Below are 16,653 nucleotides of genomic sequence, written 5' to 3'. Positions count from 1 at the left end.
TTGGGCCATGCTAGAGTTAGCTGGAGAGGGCTGGCTCTATTAACAATGCAGCAGAAACTGGACCATGAATGAATTATGGACCCTCTCCAAAATCCCTTCTTTTTTTGTTTGAAATTTCTTTAAAGAACATTAAACGGCTAATTGGGGCCACCACTTTCTTGTCCTTTCCCACAATCTCTCCAACAATTTGATCAATAAATCTCTCTTCCTTTCTTTTTTCCTAGAAAGTTTCCACTCCCCATTACACCCTTTTCCCCAACTAGCTAGGGTTTCTTTCTTTCTTCCACTGTAAAGCAAACCCCTTTTTCTTTTCTTCTTCTTCTTCTTTTTTATTGCCTTTTTTTTTATCTTCTCTCTTTCTTTGTACAGTCATTTTTTGTGGTAATAATGATGAGGAAGCTCTGTATCTTTGAGTGCTTCATTCTCTGTTCTTTTCTCTTTGCTGTTCTTGTTTCCTCCAAGTTCCATGGTAACTTTCTCTCTTGTTTTAGTTCTTCCTTTTCCTTTGTTTAATCTGCATTGTGGATTGTGATGGGTTAATTTGTTTGAATTTATGCTTCTTCTGTCTTGTGCTTGATGGTGTGTTTTGATATTAGTTTTCAGTAGTGTCGTGAATGTGTTGAAGAGGTTAGTGTGAGAGCCTAGTTAGAGATACATTAGGATTATTGGTATGACACTAGTAAGCGACATTATGTGCAATTAACTAGTGGTGTCAGGAGTTGGGCAACTTAGGTGGATCATTTTGGTAGGAATTTTCATGGTGGATAGTTAGGGAGAGATCTTGTGTTTGAACCTTTTCTGTTGCTTCCCATTCTATAAGCCCGGTTGTGTGGATTATAATCTTCATTTCTCTAGGGAATTGCACTAACCGGTCAAGATATACTGAAGTTGTTACAAAGTTGATGAGAAATGTTTGATTTTTCCACTACTAAGTTCGAGTCACTAGTCCAATTAGACCTATCAATTTGTATTGAACTCCTTTACCAAAATCAATTAGCCTGAAAATAGATGACATTGAAGTACATGACCTGTATGTCGCTGCCGCGACGAGTAGGAAGGTCGAGCAGAATAGGATGCTGATGAGTTTAGGATTTGGAGAGATGTTAATTTGAAAGTAAGAAAATAGCTTGATGATTGTATATTGTTCATTGATTTTGAATTGTGTATTATGAGTGATATATCACTTTCCTTGACTTTTAATAATGGGTATTGAAATAATTCACAAGATAAACGAATACGGAGAATAATGTTGTTTCTGATGTTTGTTATAATCCTTAGCAGCAGCAAATGTGATGACTTCATGGGAACGCTTTCTATTTCATTTTCTACAGGAAACCCAGCAAATGATCTTGTGGATATCATCAACAGAAACCGAACTGCTGCGAAGCTGTCTCACCTTAGTGATAGTGCGGGTCTCGGGTGCATGGCGCTGCAATTCATAAACTTCTGCAAAGGGAACTGTACTAGTAATAACACGGTAAACTGCAATCCATCGTCCGACAACTTCACAGAGATCTTCGCTCCAGATTGCGGTGTCGAGCTGCCAACTTTTGACACAATAACTGGCCAAATTGTGGCTTGTCAACTTGAATATCTCGAGCCAACAGAGGCCTTCTCTCGAGCACTCGTTCCTGACAAGAAAACTCTTTCATTGCTGAAGAACAAATCACACACAGAAGTAGGGGTGGGATTGGTTGGGGTCCATAAAGGTCCATTCTTCTGGTGTGTTTTGTTTAGTAGTGGGAAGACAAATTCAACATTTGTTCTTGAAAATCATGGTTTGGGTATCAAACAAAAGAGAGGATGCTTCAGTGGAAGTAGTGTTGAATGCAGTAGAGGTCACTCCGATGGAGCTTTTTGGAACAATTTTTCCTTTATTCTTTATTCTGTTCTGTTTTATCATCTCTTGTAAGATTTGTTGTTCTTCACTTATGGTGATGTGAAAGTAGAGAAATTGACGATTAAAAATTTTGTCTATACTGAATTACAGGAAGAGTTAAGAGCCAATTTGAAAGAGTATTGAATTTTTTTTCTTTAATTTTAAAGTGTTATTTCATTAGTTCGAAGTCGCCTTTACTCTTACAAAAAGTCTATCAAACTCATGAACTTATAAGAGATAATTCAATGTCAAATTCAGACAACAAAAACTTCGACACAACAAAACTTTTTTCCCCTTTTTTTTCCTCTTTGTAGGGTAAGAACTTGAAATGAAATTGTCAATTCATAAGAATATCAAAAATCTACCAAAGGGTCGGTGTAGATTGTATATAAATGAAGGACTAACTTTAATGAATCAATTAGTAGCAGGCTTAAGAATCCATCTCAACTGCCAAATCCAAGAGTACATGACTCCAAGTGAACAATACGTAGAAATCAACATCAGTGGTACAAAAGGAAACTTACCTCCTAGAATAAAAGGATGCAAAAACTGAGCCCAGATTTCAACTACTAAAAGACCAACAAGATAAACCTTCTCAACGAATCTAATACAGAATGGTTCTCCAGTTGCGGTCATACTTCCTTTCTTTTGAACATGTCGCTTCGACTTTGAACCGGTTTGTTTAACTGATTCTCCTTTGTCAAATTGTGCAGAAAATCCTAACCACATCAGACTGGAGTGCAACAGCAATAGAAGCACTTTGATGGGATATTCTTGGGCTTCAAAAAGAAGCGGGAACAAGGAATAGCAAGATACTGCATGAACAAATTAATATTAAAAACCCTTTAGAACAGTAGACGAGCTGAACCACAGAAGATACTCATTAGACAAAAATAATATTGAAAAGAAAACGTACAAAAAGAACGGAGGATTGATGCTGGAAGGGGAAAATATAGTGGCATGAATAGGAAAAGAATACCTATTGATAATAAGAAATAATGCCTAGCATCCTCCAAACTTTGCACAGCAGCAACAGCGAGCGGAATTACAAAGTGAAGTGATGCTTTCTCATGAACATGCCACCCAAATAGAAAACCACATGCATAAGCATAGGCCACCCATCTAGTGATCTTTCGTGGCTGAGGATCTTTGAAAGCTTTGATAAGGCAAGGAGACAAAGCTAGCAGCACCACAACAAAGGTTGTCAAGGGAGTGATCTGCCATTCAATGGATTCACATATCAAAAGATTAAATCTCGAGCTGATTAAAAAAAAAATCATGTAATGCTACAATTCACAAAAATCCCAGTTATCTGCACCAAGCTTGCTTAAGTTTATCATTGAAAATTACTTGAGGTAGCACAGAAAACGGAGATGAATCACCAACTAGACCACTGGTAAATGAAGCTGTTGGTATCTTGATACTAAATCCAAGTTTTCTGAGCAAGATTGACAGTCCTTTATCCAGTAAAATATAAAAGACCCAGAAATTCGGGGCCCAATATGCATGGCACAGTCCCCTGCCAAACGGAAACATGCGTCGGATGACTTGCTGTATCTGCAAGAATTAAGAAATATATTGGTGGTCATAAATTTTTCGAGGGATCATGGTCATTAACAAAGATTTTCCTTTTTTTTTTCTTGCAATACAAATTTGGGAACATAACAAGAGATCTCGGCTAAGAATTTGTAGCTAAAAATTAAAACGAAAATAAATAAATAAAAAGAACAGAACGCAGTCCGGACATGTTGATTAGTTTCCTGAAGAGAAACCATCAATCTGTTTTGTAATATGAGGTGGTATGTTATGCAATGTGCCCAAGACTTGCGGCACCGCAATCTCAAAAGAAAGGTGAATCTCGAACATAGCAAGTTAAGAGATTGAATGAAAAGTGTCTTCAATTCCCACTAAACCAATAAGTTTAAGGTTAAGAGATTGAATCTCATTACAAGCTTGGACACAAAACCTCTAATACTATGTTGAATCACCCCCACAATAAACCTGAAAAACTGAAGCTATGGTATTGGAGAAGGATCTCTTCCATATCCTTCCTTGATACTCTGCCCACCAGATTTCTATCCGCGACAATCCTCTTTTTGCCCTTTCTGGCAAAGTTATGCTTGATTGATGGCTAGAAGCATAAATGCAAGTGGCAATTAAGTTTCATCTAAAATCCATGCATTGAAGAAGATAGAAACCAGCAAGAAAAATCAAGGTGCTCATATTCATGCTGATCAAGTTAACTTATAACCAAATTGGTCACACACGTAGTACACTTTCCTGCCACAACAAGATTTCAAGTGGGAGTATGTAGAATGCAGCAGGAAAAATCAAATATTACATTTTTTTTTTCTTTTTTGAGTCCAACAGCATTTGGCTCTGGCCTCTTAGTTGATGATATGTGCTCAGTAACAAATCTACAAATATTCATGTTGATAAAGTTATTAACAGATATGCAAATTGATCTTTGAAACATTACATTTGTCTGCCACAAACGAAACTTCAAGCTCAAACATAGATTTTATACCTGACCATGATAGATAAACGGCCCATAAGCAGCAGCAAAGACTGCCACAACAACAGATCCCATAATTGTAAGCCGCCCAAAACCTCTTACAAATCCTCCACGACAGTAATGCCTCAACAAATAAACGAAATAAACAGGTGCAGCAACAGCAAACAAATGTTTGAAACACAACAAGACTGCAAAAACAAACCCACCCATCAAATCCCTCCCTTCCTCCAAATACGAAAGAGAAATCAGAAGCATCCCAAGAAGAAACCCGTTATACTGAAAATGCAAATGGTCCACAATCACGAGCGCAGGGGACCAAATAACCAAAACCCAAATTAACTTTCGCTTAATCGGATCCAAATTCTTCGTCAATCTATAAACCCCATAAAGAAGACACAGATCGGATACAATAACCGTAATTCTCTGGAAGTATATGACAGTATTGGTGTTATAATCTAAACCCTTTTGAAGATGCACAATCTGGGGATCGACAATATTAGCGAAAATTGAAAGGAAGCGTTCGAAATATGCAAAAAATGGAGGGTAATCGAGAGTCCATTGGCTGGTGTCGTCGAAGTACCATTGAGAGAGAGGGAGAGAGTGGGTGAGAGCGAGCCAATGACGATGGACCTCAAAATCTGTGCTGTGGTAAGATGGAATCAGAAGGAGCTTGATGCAGGCAGCTACGGCGTAGAACCATAAGAGCTCGAGCAGAGGCTTTCTGGGTGTTGGGCCTTTGCTAAAATCTTCCCGCCGGTTTTCCTCCATGGTGATGGTTGAAGTCCGGAATCAAACGGACAGTGCGGCTTCGACTGTTGTACCAATGACCGATATTCGGAGTCTTAAGATGTTGAAGTCATTAGTAATCACCGTTTGCAAAGCGGACTCGCATTTGTCTTCCCACGCCAACATCATAGTTTAGTCATGTCTTGAATTTTTAAAAGAACAATGGAAGTAAACGTGTTGGTAAAATGAGTTTGGTACAATTTTGGTTGATTTTGTATATTGTTTTCATACCTCTTGTGACTTTAATTAATTGATTTACGAGATATTTTCATATTTGATTGAGTGATTGCTATAAATCTTGAATACTAGTGAGCATGTGAAAATACACCCAAAATACATTTGTAATAAACTTGATTGGTTCTTCAAAAGAGTTATTTATTGTTTATTTATTATTGTTGGCCTAATCTTTGAGCATTGATGAGCTACTACATTTTACACAATAAGAGCTTGTGAATGATCACATCAAATTCTTTGATAATCTAATCCATGCCTATGTGAGTTGTCCTCTATTGGAGGAGTAGGTTATAGAAAAATTCAACCACATTAAAAATATATCTAAACGGTCAAAAATGGTTCTAAGATTGGTTTGAGGTTATTTCTACACAATGAAATGGAAAAAAGTAGACTTAATTACTGTTAAAGAGGAGAGCTTTAGGACGTCCCATCACACTATGTGGTACGATGCAAGCAATCATTTATGCTTTTAGAAATTAACCTTATCATGACATAATCGATGTAAAAAAAAAAAGGGGATTATTACAAACATCTTTATAAAGTGTCTTCTTTTCTTTGGATAAAAATCAAAACACATATTCAATCCCTTTGAAGATCGAGGAGCACATTTTATCAAAATTGGTATAAAAGAATCACGGAACCAACTAGAATTGAAATGGAAACTCCAATCCATGGAAGATGGTTTTGCTAACGACTCAAGTCACTTTATCTACTTTTCATATATTCACTTTTTTATGTATTCAGATTCTAAAGCGATAATTTTGATGCATAATGGATTATTCATCCCCTTCATTTCGACACCCAAAATGATTCTTATACTTTGTACAAAGTATTGAATTTTTTTTATAAAGAAAATCATGTCAAAAAATAATAGAGAGGAAGATTTAGATGTTCTTCACTTACTATACAAAAAATTACTTTCATCCATGCATCAAAGCACATCACATGCATATATATATATATATATATATATATATATATATATATGCACCTATTTTCATAATCCACGTAATAATAATAATTTTCATACAAAAAATACACTACACAAATCCGTTTTCAAAATTCATAATGAGTCATATTTTCCTCTTTTAGTTGACGTACGTGTTGGCATTTCTATAGATGAACTCTTTGGCATATGGTACTTATAATAGATTGATGTAATCTAATGACGATTAAGTTATTACTCATATTGAAATTGGAACATGGTTTCATTTTTATCATTTTGTTATATACATATATGTGTGTGTTGTTGATTATTGTTGAAAAACCTTGGTCTAAATTAGACTTTGAAAAGATGCATAAGCTGGTTATGAAAATATTCCAAACTTTCAAATATGCCCAAGATTAAAAAGAAAAATGGCATCAGATTACTTTGCTTTTAAAAAAGGTGGCCGCCAACAAGAAGCATTATATGAATTTTCTTTGTACCATATCAAGATGATCTTTTCTCTTACGTCAAATAAGTATAACTCACATGTTCTATTTCTTTCCAATTAAACTAATGCTAAATTTAATGATGGCCAATGGTGGAGATGGAATTTGTGTGTTTAAGTATCATATGGAAACACTTTTTGACTTTGGAGAGAATCACTTAGTAATATTAGCAAAATATAGGTTGTAATTGGAATCTTTTAACCTAATCTTTATAATCTTTATAAATGATACTAATTAATTTAATTGAGGATTCGATCTCTCTAAACCAATGAAAAGCTACTTTTAAAGTCGAGTTATTTTTCTTATTCTCGTTTCATTCTTTATCTCTTTTGGAAACAAACTTTTGATTATCTATTCTAGTTTTGTTTTCAATGTTTAAGAAACATTTATAGAATTTGAGGGTTTAGTTTATATTCTGCTATCTTTTATTTTAAAATTCGGTTGGTTGAGAGACAAACTTTTTTTTTTTTTTTCATATCTTAAATGTTTTGGTTATTGTTATCGATCATAATAATTATTTATTTGTAGCATACTATTGTGTGGTAGATAGTTCTATGGTTTGAAAAGTTTGTGTGAAAAACAAAAATAAATATGAGAATGAATAAAAATATTTTGTTCTTAAAATTTTTCTAAATGTAACGTATTTCACACATTACATTTTACGAGTCATTCATAAATTATTCACGTTTTGGAAGAGTGCACGATAATAAATTGTAATAAAAAGCGATGAAATTAAACTATATTGTTTAGTCCATAGAATATTTAATTTTTATAAAAGTTATTATATTATAAAAAGATAAAAACGTGAATAATATTAAAAGATTAACAAAAACAATGAACTCCCATAGACTTAAAAAGCCAACATGGACCATGGTTACTTTCCATTAAAGAATAGATTAATTAATATCCAACTTTTTATACATATAATATAAATAAATCTATTTTCCTTTTTTCAGAATTATTATATATGTATTGACAAAAATATAAAACTCTCATTTCCAACAGCTTGGCTAAAATAAATAAAATAAAAACCAATCAGGTGATTTTAATAAAATGTATAAAAATATGATTTTTTTTAGTTTTCCAATAATTAAAATTTTCAACTTAGATATTATTTTTGAGCATTAATTTTAGATTTAGTCAACCCTTTCCCACTTTTACTCTCTTTCTTGTTTAGATGATAATGAGATGAGTTTTTTTTTTATTTCTTTATTTTCTTAAAAAAAAAATCTATATTGTTAATTAATCGAGAGTTGAAGACTAAATAAATAATTAATTAAAATAATAAGTGTAGAAGTAAATTTGGTGGTCTTTGAAAACATGTTTAGAGTAAATTTAGCCACTATTTGTTTCTAAATTTTGGTGAAATTTTTAATTTTTTTTTTTTTTGGATTGTCTATTTATTTCTTTTATATGCATATTATTATTTTTATTGTGTTCTAATAATGCTTGAGAGTAGGTGAGATATTTTGGGACTAAATTTAAAAGTTTTGACCTCTTGTCTAGATTTGTTTGTAAGTTAGATTGGGATGCTTCACTCTTAATATTAACTTCATTTTTTAGATTGGGATGTTAAACTCCTAACTAACATACCTTTTTTTAGGCACTTTGTTTATTGAATATTTAAGTAAACAAATTAAATTTCTAAATTTACTCTCTATTAATCAATAACACATACAAGGGCGGTTACAAAGTGAGGTAGATGACTTTTAAAAGTGTTTTGGTAATTTTAAACAAATTAAGAGGAGGTTAAATTTGGACCCGTACAAAGAATTACTTTTCTCTAAGTGTTTCTTGAGTGGGTTGCGAATAACCCATCTTTTCATAATTTTTTTTTTTAGTAGTATCTCTTAATTTGTGTGTGAGTTTTGATTCTTTTTAATAACTCTAACTAGCCATTCTTGAAAATGTATATAAAATTTCACAGATGAGAAATTGAATATTAAAATATAAATCAACAATTTTGAATTATCTCTAAGTTTTATATACATTTTGATTAATGTTTTAATTATCTATTTACCTCTGTAACTAAAAGCTAGACCACACCCTTTATCTAATATATTTTTTTTTTTTCAAAAAAGTAATTCACTATTTCATAAATATGTTAAGAAAACATAAAAACCAATCTAAGATTATTTATATTTTTTGATTTTCTTTATTTGAAAAATGCTTAACCCTAAAAACCAAATCAACAACCATTTTGTTCGGCTTGAGTTTTTTTTTTTCTTTCATGTTATATTTGATTTTCTAATTTCCTCTCTTCTTTTATTTGACTTCTGCTGCTGCTCCATAGATGCATTAAATCTTCTATTTTGAGTGCTAGTTATTCTCTGTTGAAGAGTATTAAAATTAATTTCACCTTATACTTCTCCATCTCCCCACAATTCTCATTTCAGTTAAAAAGAAAAAGAAAAAGATATTTTTTTTTAATACAAATACTTAATTAAATCAGGTGATTAAAAAGAAAAATCAATTTGTCCTCTTATAGGAAACAAACAATAATAATAATTTATCCAGATTTTTTTTAAAATTTATATTTTAAAACGTCGTTATCCAATAATAATAATAATAATAAAACCACACTATTCTTGATGGGTCCCACTCACAAAACCAAAAAGAAAAAAAAAAAGATGAAATTATCCAAATTAAGATTTTGACTAAGTTAATATGAAAAAAAATCACCAATACTTCTTCTCGGCAGAAATTAAATTACAAATACAAAAAGGATATTCTTTTAAAAAAAATAAAATAAAAAATAAAGAATTGTATTTATTTAATCCTTAATTATCCTTTTAATAATATTTCCATTTCCTCTACGGATTACATTATTCACCATATTTCCATCTATAAATACCTTCTCCCCTTCCCCTAATTCTTTCACTTCACCATTTCAATATCTCCCTTTCACACACTCTCTCTTTCTAATTTACCGATCACTCTCACTCCCAACCATGGCTTCCACCAACGGCGCTTTGCCTTCCGGCTCCGGTTTGATCGTCAGTTTCGGCGAGATGTTGATCGATTTCGTCCCCACAGTATCCGGCGTCTCTTTAGCCGAGGCACCAGGATTTCTCAAGGCTCCCGGTGGTGCTCCGGCCAACGTCGCGATTGCCGTCAGCCGACTCGGCGGACGTGCTGCCTTCGTAGGAAAGCTCGGCGATGATGAGTTTGGGCGTATGTTGGAAGGAATAGTTAAGGAGAACGGCGTTGACGCTTCCGGAATCCGCTTCGATCAAGGCGCTAGAACCGCCTTGGCTTTCGTCACTCTACGCGCCGACGGTGAGCGTGAGTTCATGTTCTACCGGAACCCTAGCGCCGATATGCTTCTCAAGCCGGAGGAATTGGATCTCGATCTCATCAGATCCGTAAGTTTCTTTAATTCATTCTCTCTTCGGGTTTCGATTTTCTCATTGATTGAATTTTCCTTAGTTTGTTCTATACAATTTGACTATGGTTGAGTATATAATAATCTCACGCGCCCGTTTTTTCTTTTTCCTTTCTTTTCTCTTTACGATTCGACACGTCAGATTAAATAAGTGGGTCCCTCGCATAGATCTAGACTACAGTAGTATGGGTAGTTTCGTCATTTCTACATTCTCATGTGTGAATTCCCCATTGTATCCCTTTCTGATGACGTGGCGCCGCCTCACGTGTTTACTTTAGAACTTTAACTCACGTGCGGTTGGCGGTGCCCATCAACGGCGGAGGTTTCTCTCTATCCGTCAGATATTTTTATTTTAATCTCCATTTTCTAGTTTATGAATTTTATGAATTCATGGGCAATGACAATACATTGATATGTCAAATGTATGGTATGTTATACTGATGTTTTCTTTTGCGTAAAAAAAAATTGATTTTTACAGTTTTTTTACTCTTGTGAATATTTGGATTTATTTATTTATTGAAAAAGTGAAATTTTGATTAAATAAATCCTTGGAAGGTGAGAGGGGGGGGGGGGGGGGGGGGACTCTGATTTTTTTAATTTTGTCGTTACGTCACCTATTTAATTTAAAAAAAAAGTCGAAATTTTCGCTCATTGAAATGGTGGTTCCGAGCAAGCCGCCGTGACAAGGGCATGCGTTTCTTTATATTTAAATTTACATCATTGTTATATTATTTGTTTTTCTTATTTTTGCATATGAACTTTTCAAGTTTGACTTGGCCAGTAGATAAAAGTCTTCGGTCTTGATTTGAAATCTCTTTTATACAATTTGAGAAGTCATTTGAAATTATTGTAGTAAATATTAATTGAGTTTATTTGGATCATATATTTAATTTAATAAATGATTTTAAGAATGCTGAATATGTATGATGTTGGTTGTGTTTTTAGGCCAAAATCTTTCACTATGGATCAATAAGTTTGATCGTGGAGCCCTGCAGATCGGCACACATAAAAGCAATGGATGAGGCTAAGAAAGCAGGTGTTTTACTTTCATATGACCCAAATTTGAGGCTGCCTTTGTGGCCCTCTGCAAATGAGGCTCGTGAACAGATCAAGAGCATTTGGAACAAGGCCGACATCATCAAGGTCAGTGATGAGGAGCTCAAATTCCTCACCCAGAAAGATAAGGTTGATGATGAAAACGCCATGTCTCTCTGGCACGATGGCTTGAAGCTCCTCCTCGTTACTCTCGGCGAGCAAGGCTGCAGATACTACACCAAGGTACTTCCCTCAATCATCCCAATTAATATTAATTTTTACTTTCACATGTTATGTTTTAATAATTGGTTTGGTTGATGAAAACTTGCAGTGGGTGGGTTGGTGTTAATTCTGTTCAAATTCGATTGGTTGTTTGATTTTTGAAATACCCCTGTTTTGGACCAGAATATTTGACTTCTTTCTGAAATATAATATTTGATTTGATTTGATGGTTTTGGTACAAATTCTTTCAAGTTGTTTATGTTTTGGTTGGTCATTGTTGTTAAATTAAAGGTTTATATATCCACTTGTATTAACTTGGACTATGAGATGCTTAAAAAGACAAAAGTAGTTTATAGATGAGAATATAATTTTGAACTGTATTTACATTTGTTTAGACTTTTAGGACTGACAAACTTGAGCATGTGAAATTCAAAAGCACTGTTATAATTTAGGCAACATTGTCTTGATGTTTACTTCAAAAACAAAAAGAAAAGGAAAAATGGTAATGGATTTGGTTGTTTCTTACCTTTCTATAGCTTCCTTACTGTCAAAGGCTGGTAGTTGGCTTTTAGTGGTTGGATCTAGAAATTGCATAGCTGTATCTTAATCCCCATCTTATTTCTAAATGACATAATTAAAAAAAAAAAAAAAAACCCCTTTTTAACGGATCTATTTGCTTTTGACTTTTGGGTAATTTTGTGATTTTCCTCAAAACTCATGCTTATCCATATCTCAATCCCCACCTTCCATTTTACCAAGAAAAAATTTCAGATCTCCATCTGAGTAGCGCACCTTTTTAATGTGTGGACACTGTTTTCTTAGCATAGTTATTGTAGGTGTGGTTTTTGATTCGTGGGGTCACAGTTCTAATAATTGCTTCCGGGCCCTTCCTTCAAAATCTCTCTTACCTGTCATATTACCATCTATGGCACATTGTTTCTTTCCAAAACCCACCTTCAAATGGGAAATTCTTTTATATAAACTGTTTCCTTTTCAACCTCTTGAACCCCACGTTCTTCATTTTTGGCTACATTGGACTCTTTATGTTTATAAACATAAGTGTTTCTATTGCTTAATATAAGTACTTTTGAAACAGTAACAGTTGTATTTTGTACTTTTTTATTCTACAGAACTTCCGTGGCTGTGTGGATCCATTCAAGGTTAAGGCTGTGGACACAACCGGAGCCGGTGACTCATTCGTTGGTGCTCTCCTTTCCAAGATCGTCGACGACCAATCAGTGCTTCAGGTACTTGTTAATTATATATTATGTGGTTCAAGAGATTTAATTTGTATTTTGTGGAAATGGTTTGTGATGATAAATTTAATAAAACTGAATTGGTTTTTGTTTGTTTGTTTGTTGTAGGATGAGAAGAAGCTGAGGGATATATTGAGGTTTGCGAATGCTTGTGGAGCCATTACAACAACCAAGAAAGGAGCAATTCCAGCTCTTCCAACAGAGGCTGACGTGGCTGCCTTGATCAAGGCTTCTTCTTAGACACTGCATAGAGAGATTATTGATTCCCCTCTTTTTTCTTCTTCTTCTTCTTCTTTCTTTTTTCTTGTTTAGATTTTTGGTCTTCTCAATTGAATTTAAAGAAAAGGGTTTGTGAAGGTCGTTTCAATTTTCCTCTTTTTAGACTCTTTGAGCTTAACGTATTTTCTTAATAAAAAGCTTCTCTACATTTTGATTACATTATGTTATTTTTCTTAATCGATCTCTATGTGTGTGGGTATTAAATAAAAGAATATTATTGGTAGCATTTTGGTATAGGTGAGATGTGTGAAAGAAGAAAACTATATATACTTATTTGGTATCCCATATATATATATATATATATCTGAATTCTTGTACTAAGTTCAAATTAGGAACTGGATTATCTTAACAACTCAATCAATCAATCGCTTATAAATTAGATACTTTTAGATAGTTACGTTTCAAAAGTACGATTCCCAATTCCCAAACTGTCTTGAATCGATCAACTAACCCAATCTCTTATATTTAAATGAATAAACGTGTAAATAAAAATAAAATATAATCTTATTATAGGAGAACTAAAAAACAATCTCTAAACAAATAAATATATATATATATATATATATATAAAAAGCTCTTTTCATATCTTCACAATGTCTAATATATAGTAAAATATCTTAAAATATTATTAACATCTTGACATTTAAAACAAGTTTCGATATTTTCTAAAAGGTTATATATTATTATAATTTTTTTTAAAACGAACTAAAAGTTTAGAGGTTTAATTTGAATATATGATTTTGTTTCATTTTCTTTTTTCTTTCTTTCTTATTTTAAATAAAAAAAGAACACCACATTAACAATTATATTCAAATCATATTAATGCATGCAAATGATTTTTCTTTTTTTTACCATTAGTTCATACAAATAAATTTATTATAATTAAAGAGGTGCAATGAAGAAGGCATAATGTGAATAGCAGATGCATTTTATTTTATTATATATGAAGAAAGCTCGTAATACTTTAAACAGAGAAGGAAACTAAAGACACATAATAATTTACTTCATAGACACATAGCAGAGAACGTCATAATAATTTTACTTGTTAACATATTACAGACCCACGCAAACATATAAAAGATGTTACCCCTTTATTATTTAAAGCATGCATGTATTTGTTTGTGATGTTGTAACACCAAACAACAACAATTATATGGAAGTACTAATTGGTACAATTTTAATGTCATATTGGAAGTTGTAGTAGTTGGTGCCATGATAAACACCATCATCTAAGGAAAATTCAACTGGATTGTTATTGTTCCCAGCGAAGAGGATATCAGATTGTTTGTATGAAAAGGGAATGTCAAATGATCCCTTAGTTGCATACAAAGTACCAATAATATTGCTCATTGGTGGTACAGTTGCCTCATGTGTTATTCCATTTGTATTTTCTGATTCTGATATAGTTTCTCCCCATTTGTATTCACCAAAATAATCACTTGCTGTACTGAATATTTTTCCATCCACAATTAAAGGAACTTCTGATTTGATTACTGTCTTCACTTCTACTTGTTTTGTTGAGATTATAGAAGTCCATGTACAATATGAAGTGTTTGTATATGGGATATTTAGTTTTACATTGGTGGGTTTTCCTGTCCCATTTGTAGCTGATTTAGTTGCTAACGCCACAACACTTTGATTATGAATCTTCGCATCAGAGAGATGAAACGCGACATCGAAGATTTCTCGTGAACGAACGAGCTCGGTCATCCGTAAATGTGCAAATGCATCAATTTCATTTCTTTCAGCAAATAGAAAATTTTGGTCGTTCCCAGAGCTGTATCTTTTCACAAAGTTTCCATTGCCCAAGTTACGTAGAGCAACAACATTGGGACTAATTTGAGTTGGAGAAAACAAAGTATCAGTAGATTTTGAGTGTCGTTATCATAAGTAGAATAATCAAGAATAACATAATAATTAGAAGTATGATCACATCTCCAAAATTTCCCCGAGTGACTTGACTTAAAACGTGTACTTCCATCTTTTGTTATGAAGGACTCCATTCGAATGGTGGAATCATCAACAGAGCTTGATCCAAATTGCAAGTATGGAACATTATTACTGCCCCTCTTGATTTCACGAAGATAAAGACCATTGTCACCTGTAAAAGCAAGAAATTTTGGTAATGCAATCAAAGACTCCATGTTAATAACCATGTTGAGATCACAAGGATGATCTTTAGTATGATATGATGATTGTGCTCGCAAGCATTCTCCATAAGGAGCATGGAATCTCCACAACACAACATGAGAACCAAGATACACATGAGAGAATCGAAATGATTGATGATAGTTGTCATAGGTTGGACGAAACAAAGTGCATGTCCATTTGGATTTGTCTTCTTGTTTTTGATCAGCTCCTGCAACAATATAATGATGATCTGAAGAAGAAGCACTAACCAAATATTTGTTGTTGTAACAACATTTTATATGGTACGAAGATGGATCAGAATGAGCTTTTTCAAACTCGAACTTCGTAAACGGCGTAAGAATTTCGTCTCCTGAGTATTGTAGAAATGTACGGACTGGTGAAGATTTTTCATTCACATAGCGTAAGTACTTGTTGTTGTACTTAGATTTTAGTGCTGCAAACTTGGGAAGGTACACCATTGTTGTCACTCTCAAGCTTTGCTTTTTATGCTTTTAATTATATTAGATATGGTTACTTGAGTTTTCTTGTTAGATTGCTATGCTATTTATAGCATAAGAAACGAATACTTTACTCCCAACATAAATATTCTCATCACTGTCTTTACAAATTTAAAAGGAAAAAAAAGTTCTCATTTATCTTTTCATTCATTAGTGGTAAAAAAAAAAAAAAGAATAAACTAGAAGTTCTCATCACTTTCTTCAATTCTTTTTTTCCTTTCTTCTTTTTTCAAAGTATATTTATTGTAGATTAGTAGAAACAACCGAATATCTCAACTTTAGTTAACACATTTTTAGTATTCTCATCGTACATATTTCATATTTTCTTATGGATTTTTTTTAATATTTTGTAAATAATTTCAATTTTTTTTTGTTAAATTTAAAAATGATCTTTTTTTTAATGTATCTAAATTTGATATTTTTATTTTTGAAAATGTAGAATTATATTAAATAGTGATAAAAGTAATTATAGATTGGATGTCATTTTTGTTTTTGATATTTGTGAGTGTCTCTCATCGGACAATCCGCCTAACCCTACAACATTGAGTGTGAAGGAAACTCCTAGGAAATTAATTATTAGGTAGAAAAATTGTATGTCATATTATAAAGGAGAATTATAAAAAAGACAAATGTGACAAACTATTTATAAAATATAACAAAAAATTATATTCTATCAATAATATAGGCATTGATAGACACTGATATACATTGATAACTAGTGATAGAAGTTTATCAGTTCCTATCATTCATAGAATACAAAAATTTGTTATATTTCATAAATATTTTAATTTATTTTATTTGAAAATGCCCCTGTTATAAACTCAACTGTTTTTTTTTTAAATTAAACCATCTATTTTGTAATGTATAATGAAATGGGTAATTAGAATGGATAGCAATTTTTAGAATAACTATTAACTATACATCAATCTTTTAAAAAAATTGTAAATATATCAAAATCTATCGGTGATAGACTTCTGTCG

The 16,653-nt window shown here is 32.7% G+C and overlaps 4 protein-coding genes across 5 annotated transcripts; 2 read left to right on the top strand and 2 right to left on the bottom strand.

Annotated features, from left to right (window-relative positions):
- Positions 1-213: 213 nt before the first annotated feature.
- Positions 214-2,038, top strand: LOC103498980 (uncharacterized). The gene is made up of 2 exons (XM_008461825.2): positions 214-469; positions 1,332-2,038. Exons 1-2 carry the CDS (start codon positions 388-390, stop codon positions 1,910-1,912), a joined length of 663 nt encoding a protein of 220 aa, XP_008460047.1. The 5' UTR covers positions 214-387; the 3' UTR covers positions 1,913-2,038.
- On the bottom strand, positions 1,124-5,371 carry LOC103498979 (probable dolichyl pyrophosphate Glc1Man9GlcNAc2 alpha-1,3-glucosyltransferase). Of its 2 annotated transcripts, XM_051092109.1 has the most exons (5): positions 4,407-5,371; positions 3,230-3,436; positions 2,859-3,096; positions 2,404-2,694; positions 1,124-1,631 (listed from the first exon to the last, which is right to left on the bottom strand). In XM_051092109.1, exons 1-5 carry the CDS (start codon positions 5,160-5,162, stop codon positions 1,582-1,584), a joined length of 1,542 nt encoding a protein of 513 aa, XP_050948066.1. In that variant the 5' UTR covers positions 5,163-5,371; the 3' UTR covers positions 1,124-1,581. The 2 variants fall into 2 exon arrangements, with proteins under 2 accessions (XP_050948066.1, XP_008460046.1); XM_008461824.3 differs by lacking the exon at positions 1,124-1,631 and having other exon boundaries at positions 2,231-2,694.
- A 4,283-nt stretch (positions 5,372-9,654) lies between these two features.
- On the top strand, positions 9,655-13,182 carry LOC103498978 (probable fructokinase-4). The gene is made up of 4 exons (XM_008461823.3): positions 9,655-10,213; positions 11,179-11,511; positions 12,621-12,737; positions 12,855-13,182. Exons 1-4 carry the CDS (start codon positions 9,800-9,802, stop codon positions 12,984-12,986), a joined length of 996 nt encoding a protein of 331 aa, XP_008460045.1. The 5' UTR covers positions 9,655-9,799; the 3' UTR covers positions 12,987-13,182.
- Positions 13,183-14,174: 992 nt separating this feature from the next.
- On the bottom strand, positions 14,175-15,634 carry LOC103499082 (uncharacterized). Its single transcript, XM_008461975.1, has 2 exons — positions 15,024-15,634; positions 14,175-14,859 (listed from the first exon to the last, which is right to left on the bottom strand). Exons 1-2 carry the CDS (start codon positions 15,632-15,634, stop codon positions 14,175-14,177), a joined length of 1,296 nt encoding a protein of 431 aa, XP_008460197.1.
- Positions 15,635-16,653: the final 1,019 nt, after the last annotated feature.

Source organism: Cucumis melo, chromosome 11 (assembly GCF_025177605.1).
Source record: "Cucumis melo cultivar AY chromosome 11, USDA_Cmelo_AY_1.0, whole genome shotgun sequence".
In the NCBI taxonomy this organism is placed as follows: Eukaryota; Viridiplantae; Streptophyta; class Magnoliopsida; order Cucurbitales; family Cucurbitaceae; genus Cucumis; species Cucumis melo.
Note: the sequence above shows the minus strand (reverse complement) of the source record. Positions and strands in the feature narration are given on the sequence as shown.

Bases quoted from the DNA above. Each gene is read 5' to 3' on its own strand.
- LOC103498980 (XM_008461825.2), top strand. From the start codon at position 388: ATGATGAGGAAGCTCTGTATCTTTGAGTGCTTCATTCTCTGTTCTTTT. The intron at 470-1,331 runs GTAACTTTCTCT...CATTTTCTACAG, and splicing joins TGTTTCCTCCAAGTTCCATG to GAAACCCAGCAAATGATCTT.
- LOC103498979 (XM_008461824.3), bottom strand. From the start codon at position 5,162: ATGGAGGAAAACCGGCGGGAAGATTTTAGCAAAGGCCCAACACCCAGA. The intron at 3,437-4,406 runs GTATAAAATCTA...TAATTCTTGCAG, and splicing joins CGTTTATCTATCATGGTCAG to ATACAGCAAGTCATCCGACG. The intron at 3,097-3,229 runs GTAATTTTCAAT...ATTGAATGGCAG, and splicing joins CGTTTTCTGTGCTACCTCAA to ATCACTCCCTTGACAACCTT.
- LOC103498978 (XM_008461823.3), top strand. From the start codon at position 9,800: ATGGCTTCCACCAACGGCGCTTTGCCTTCCGGCTCCGGTTTGATCGTC. The intron at 11,512-12,620 runs GTACTTCCCTCA...TTTATTCTACAG, and splicing joins GCTGCAGATACTACACCAAG to AACTTCCGTGGCTGTGTGGA. The intron at 12,738-12,854 runs GTACTTGTTAAT...TGTTTGTTGTAG, and splicing joins ACGACCAATCAGTGCTTCAG to GATGAGAAGAAGCTGAGGGA.
- LOC103499082 (XM_008461975.1), bottom strand. From the start codon at position 15,634: ATGGTGTACCTTCCCAAGTTTGCAGCACTAAAATCTAAGTACAACAAC. The intron at 14,860-15,023 runs GTCCTTCATAAC...AACTCAAATTAG, and splicing joins GATTCCACCATTCGAATGGA to TCCCAATGTTGTTGCTCTAC.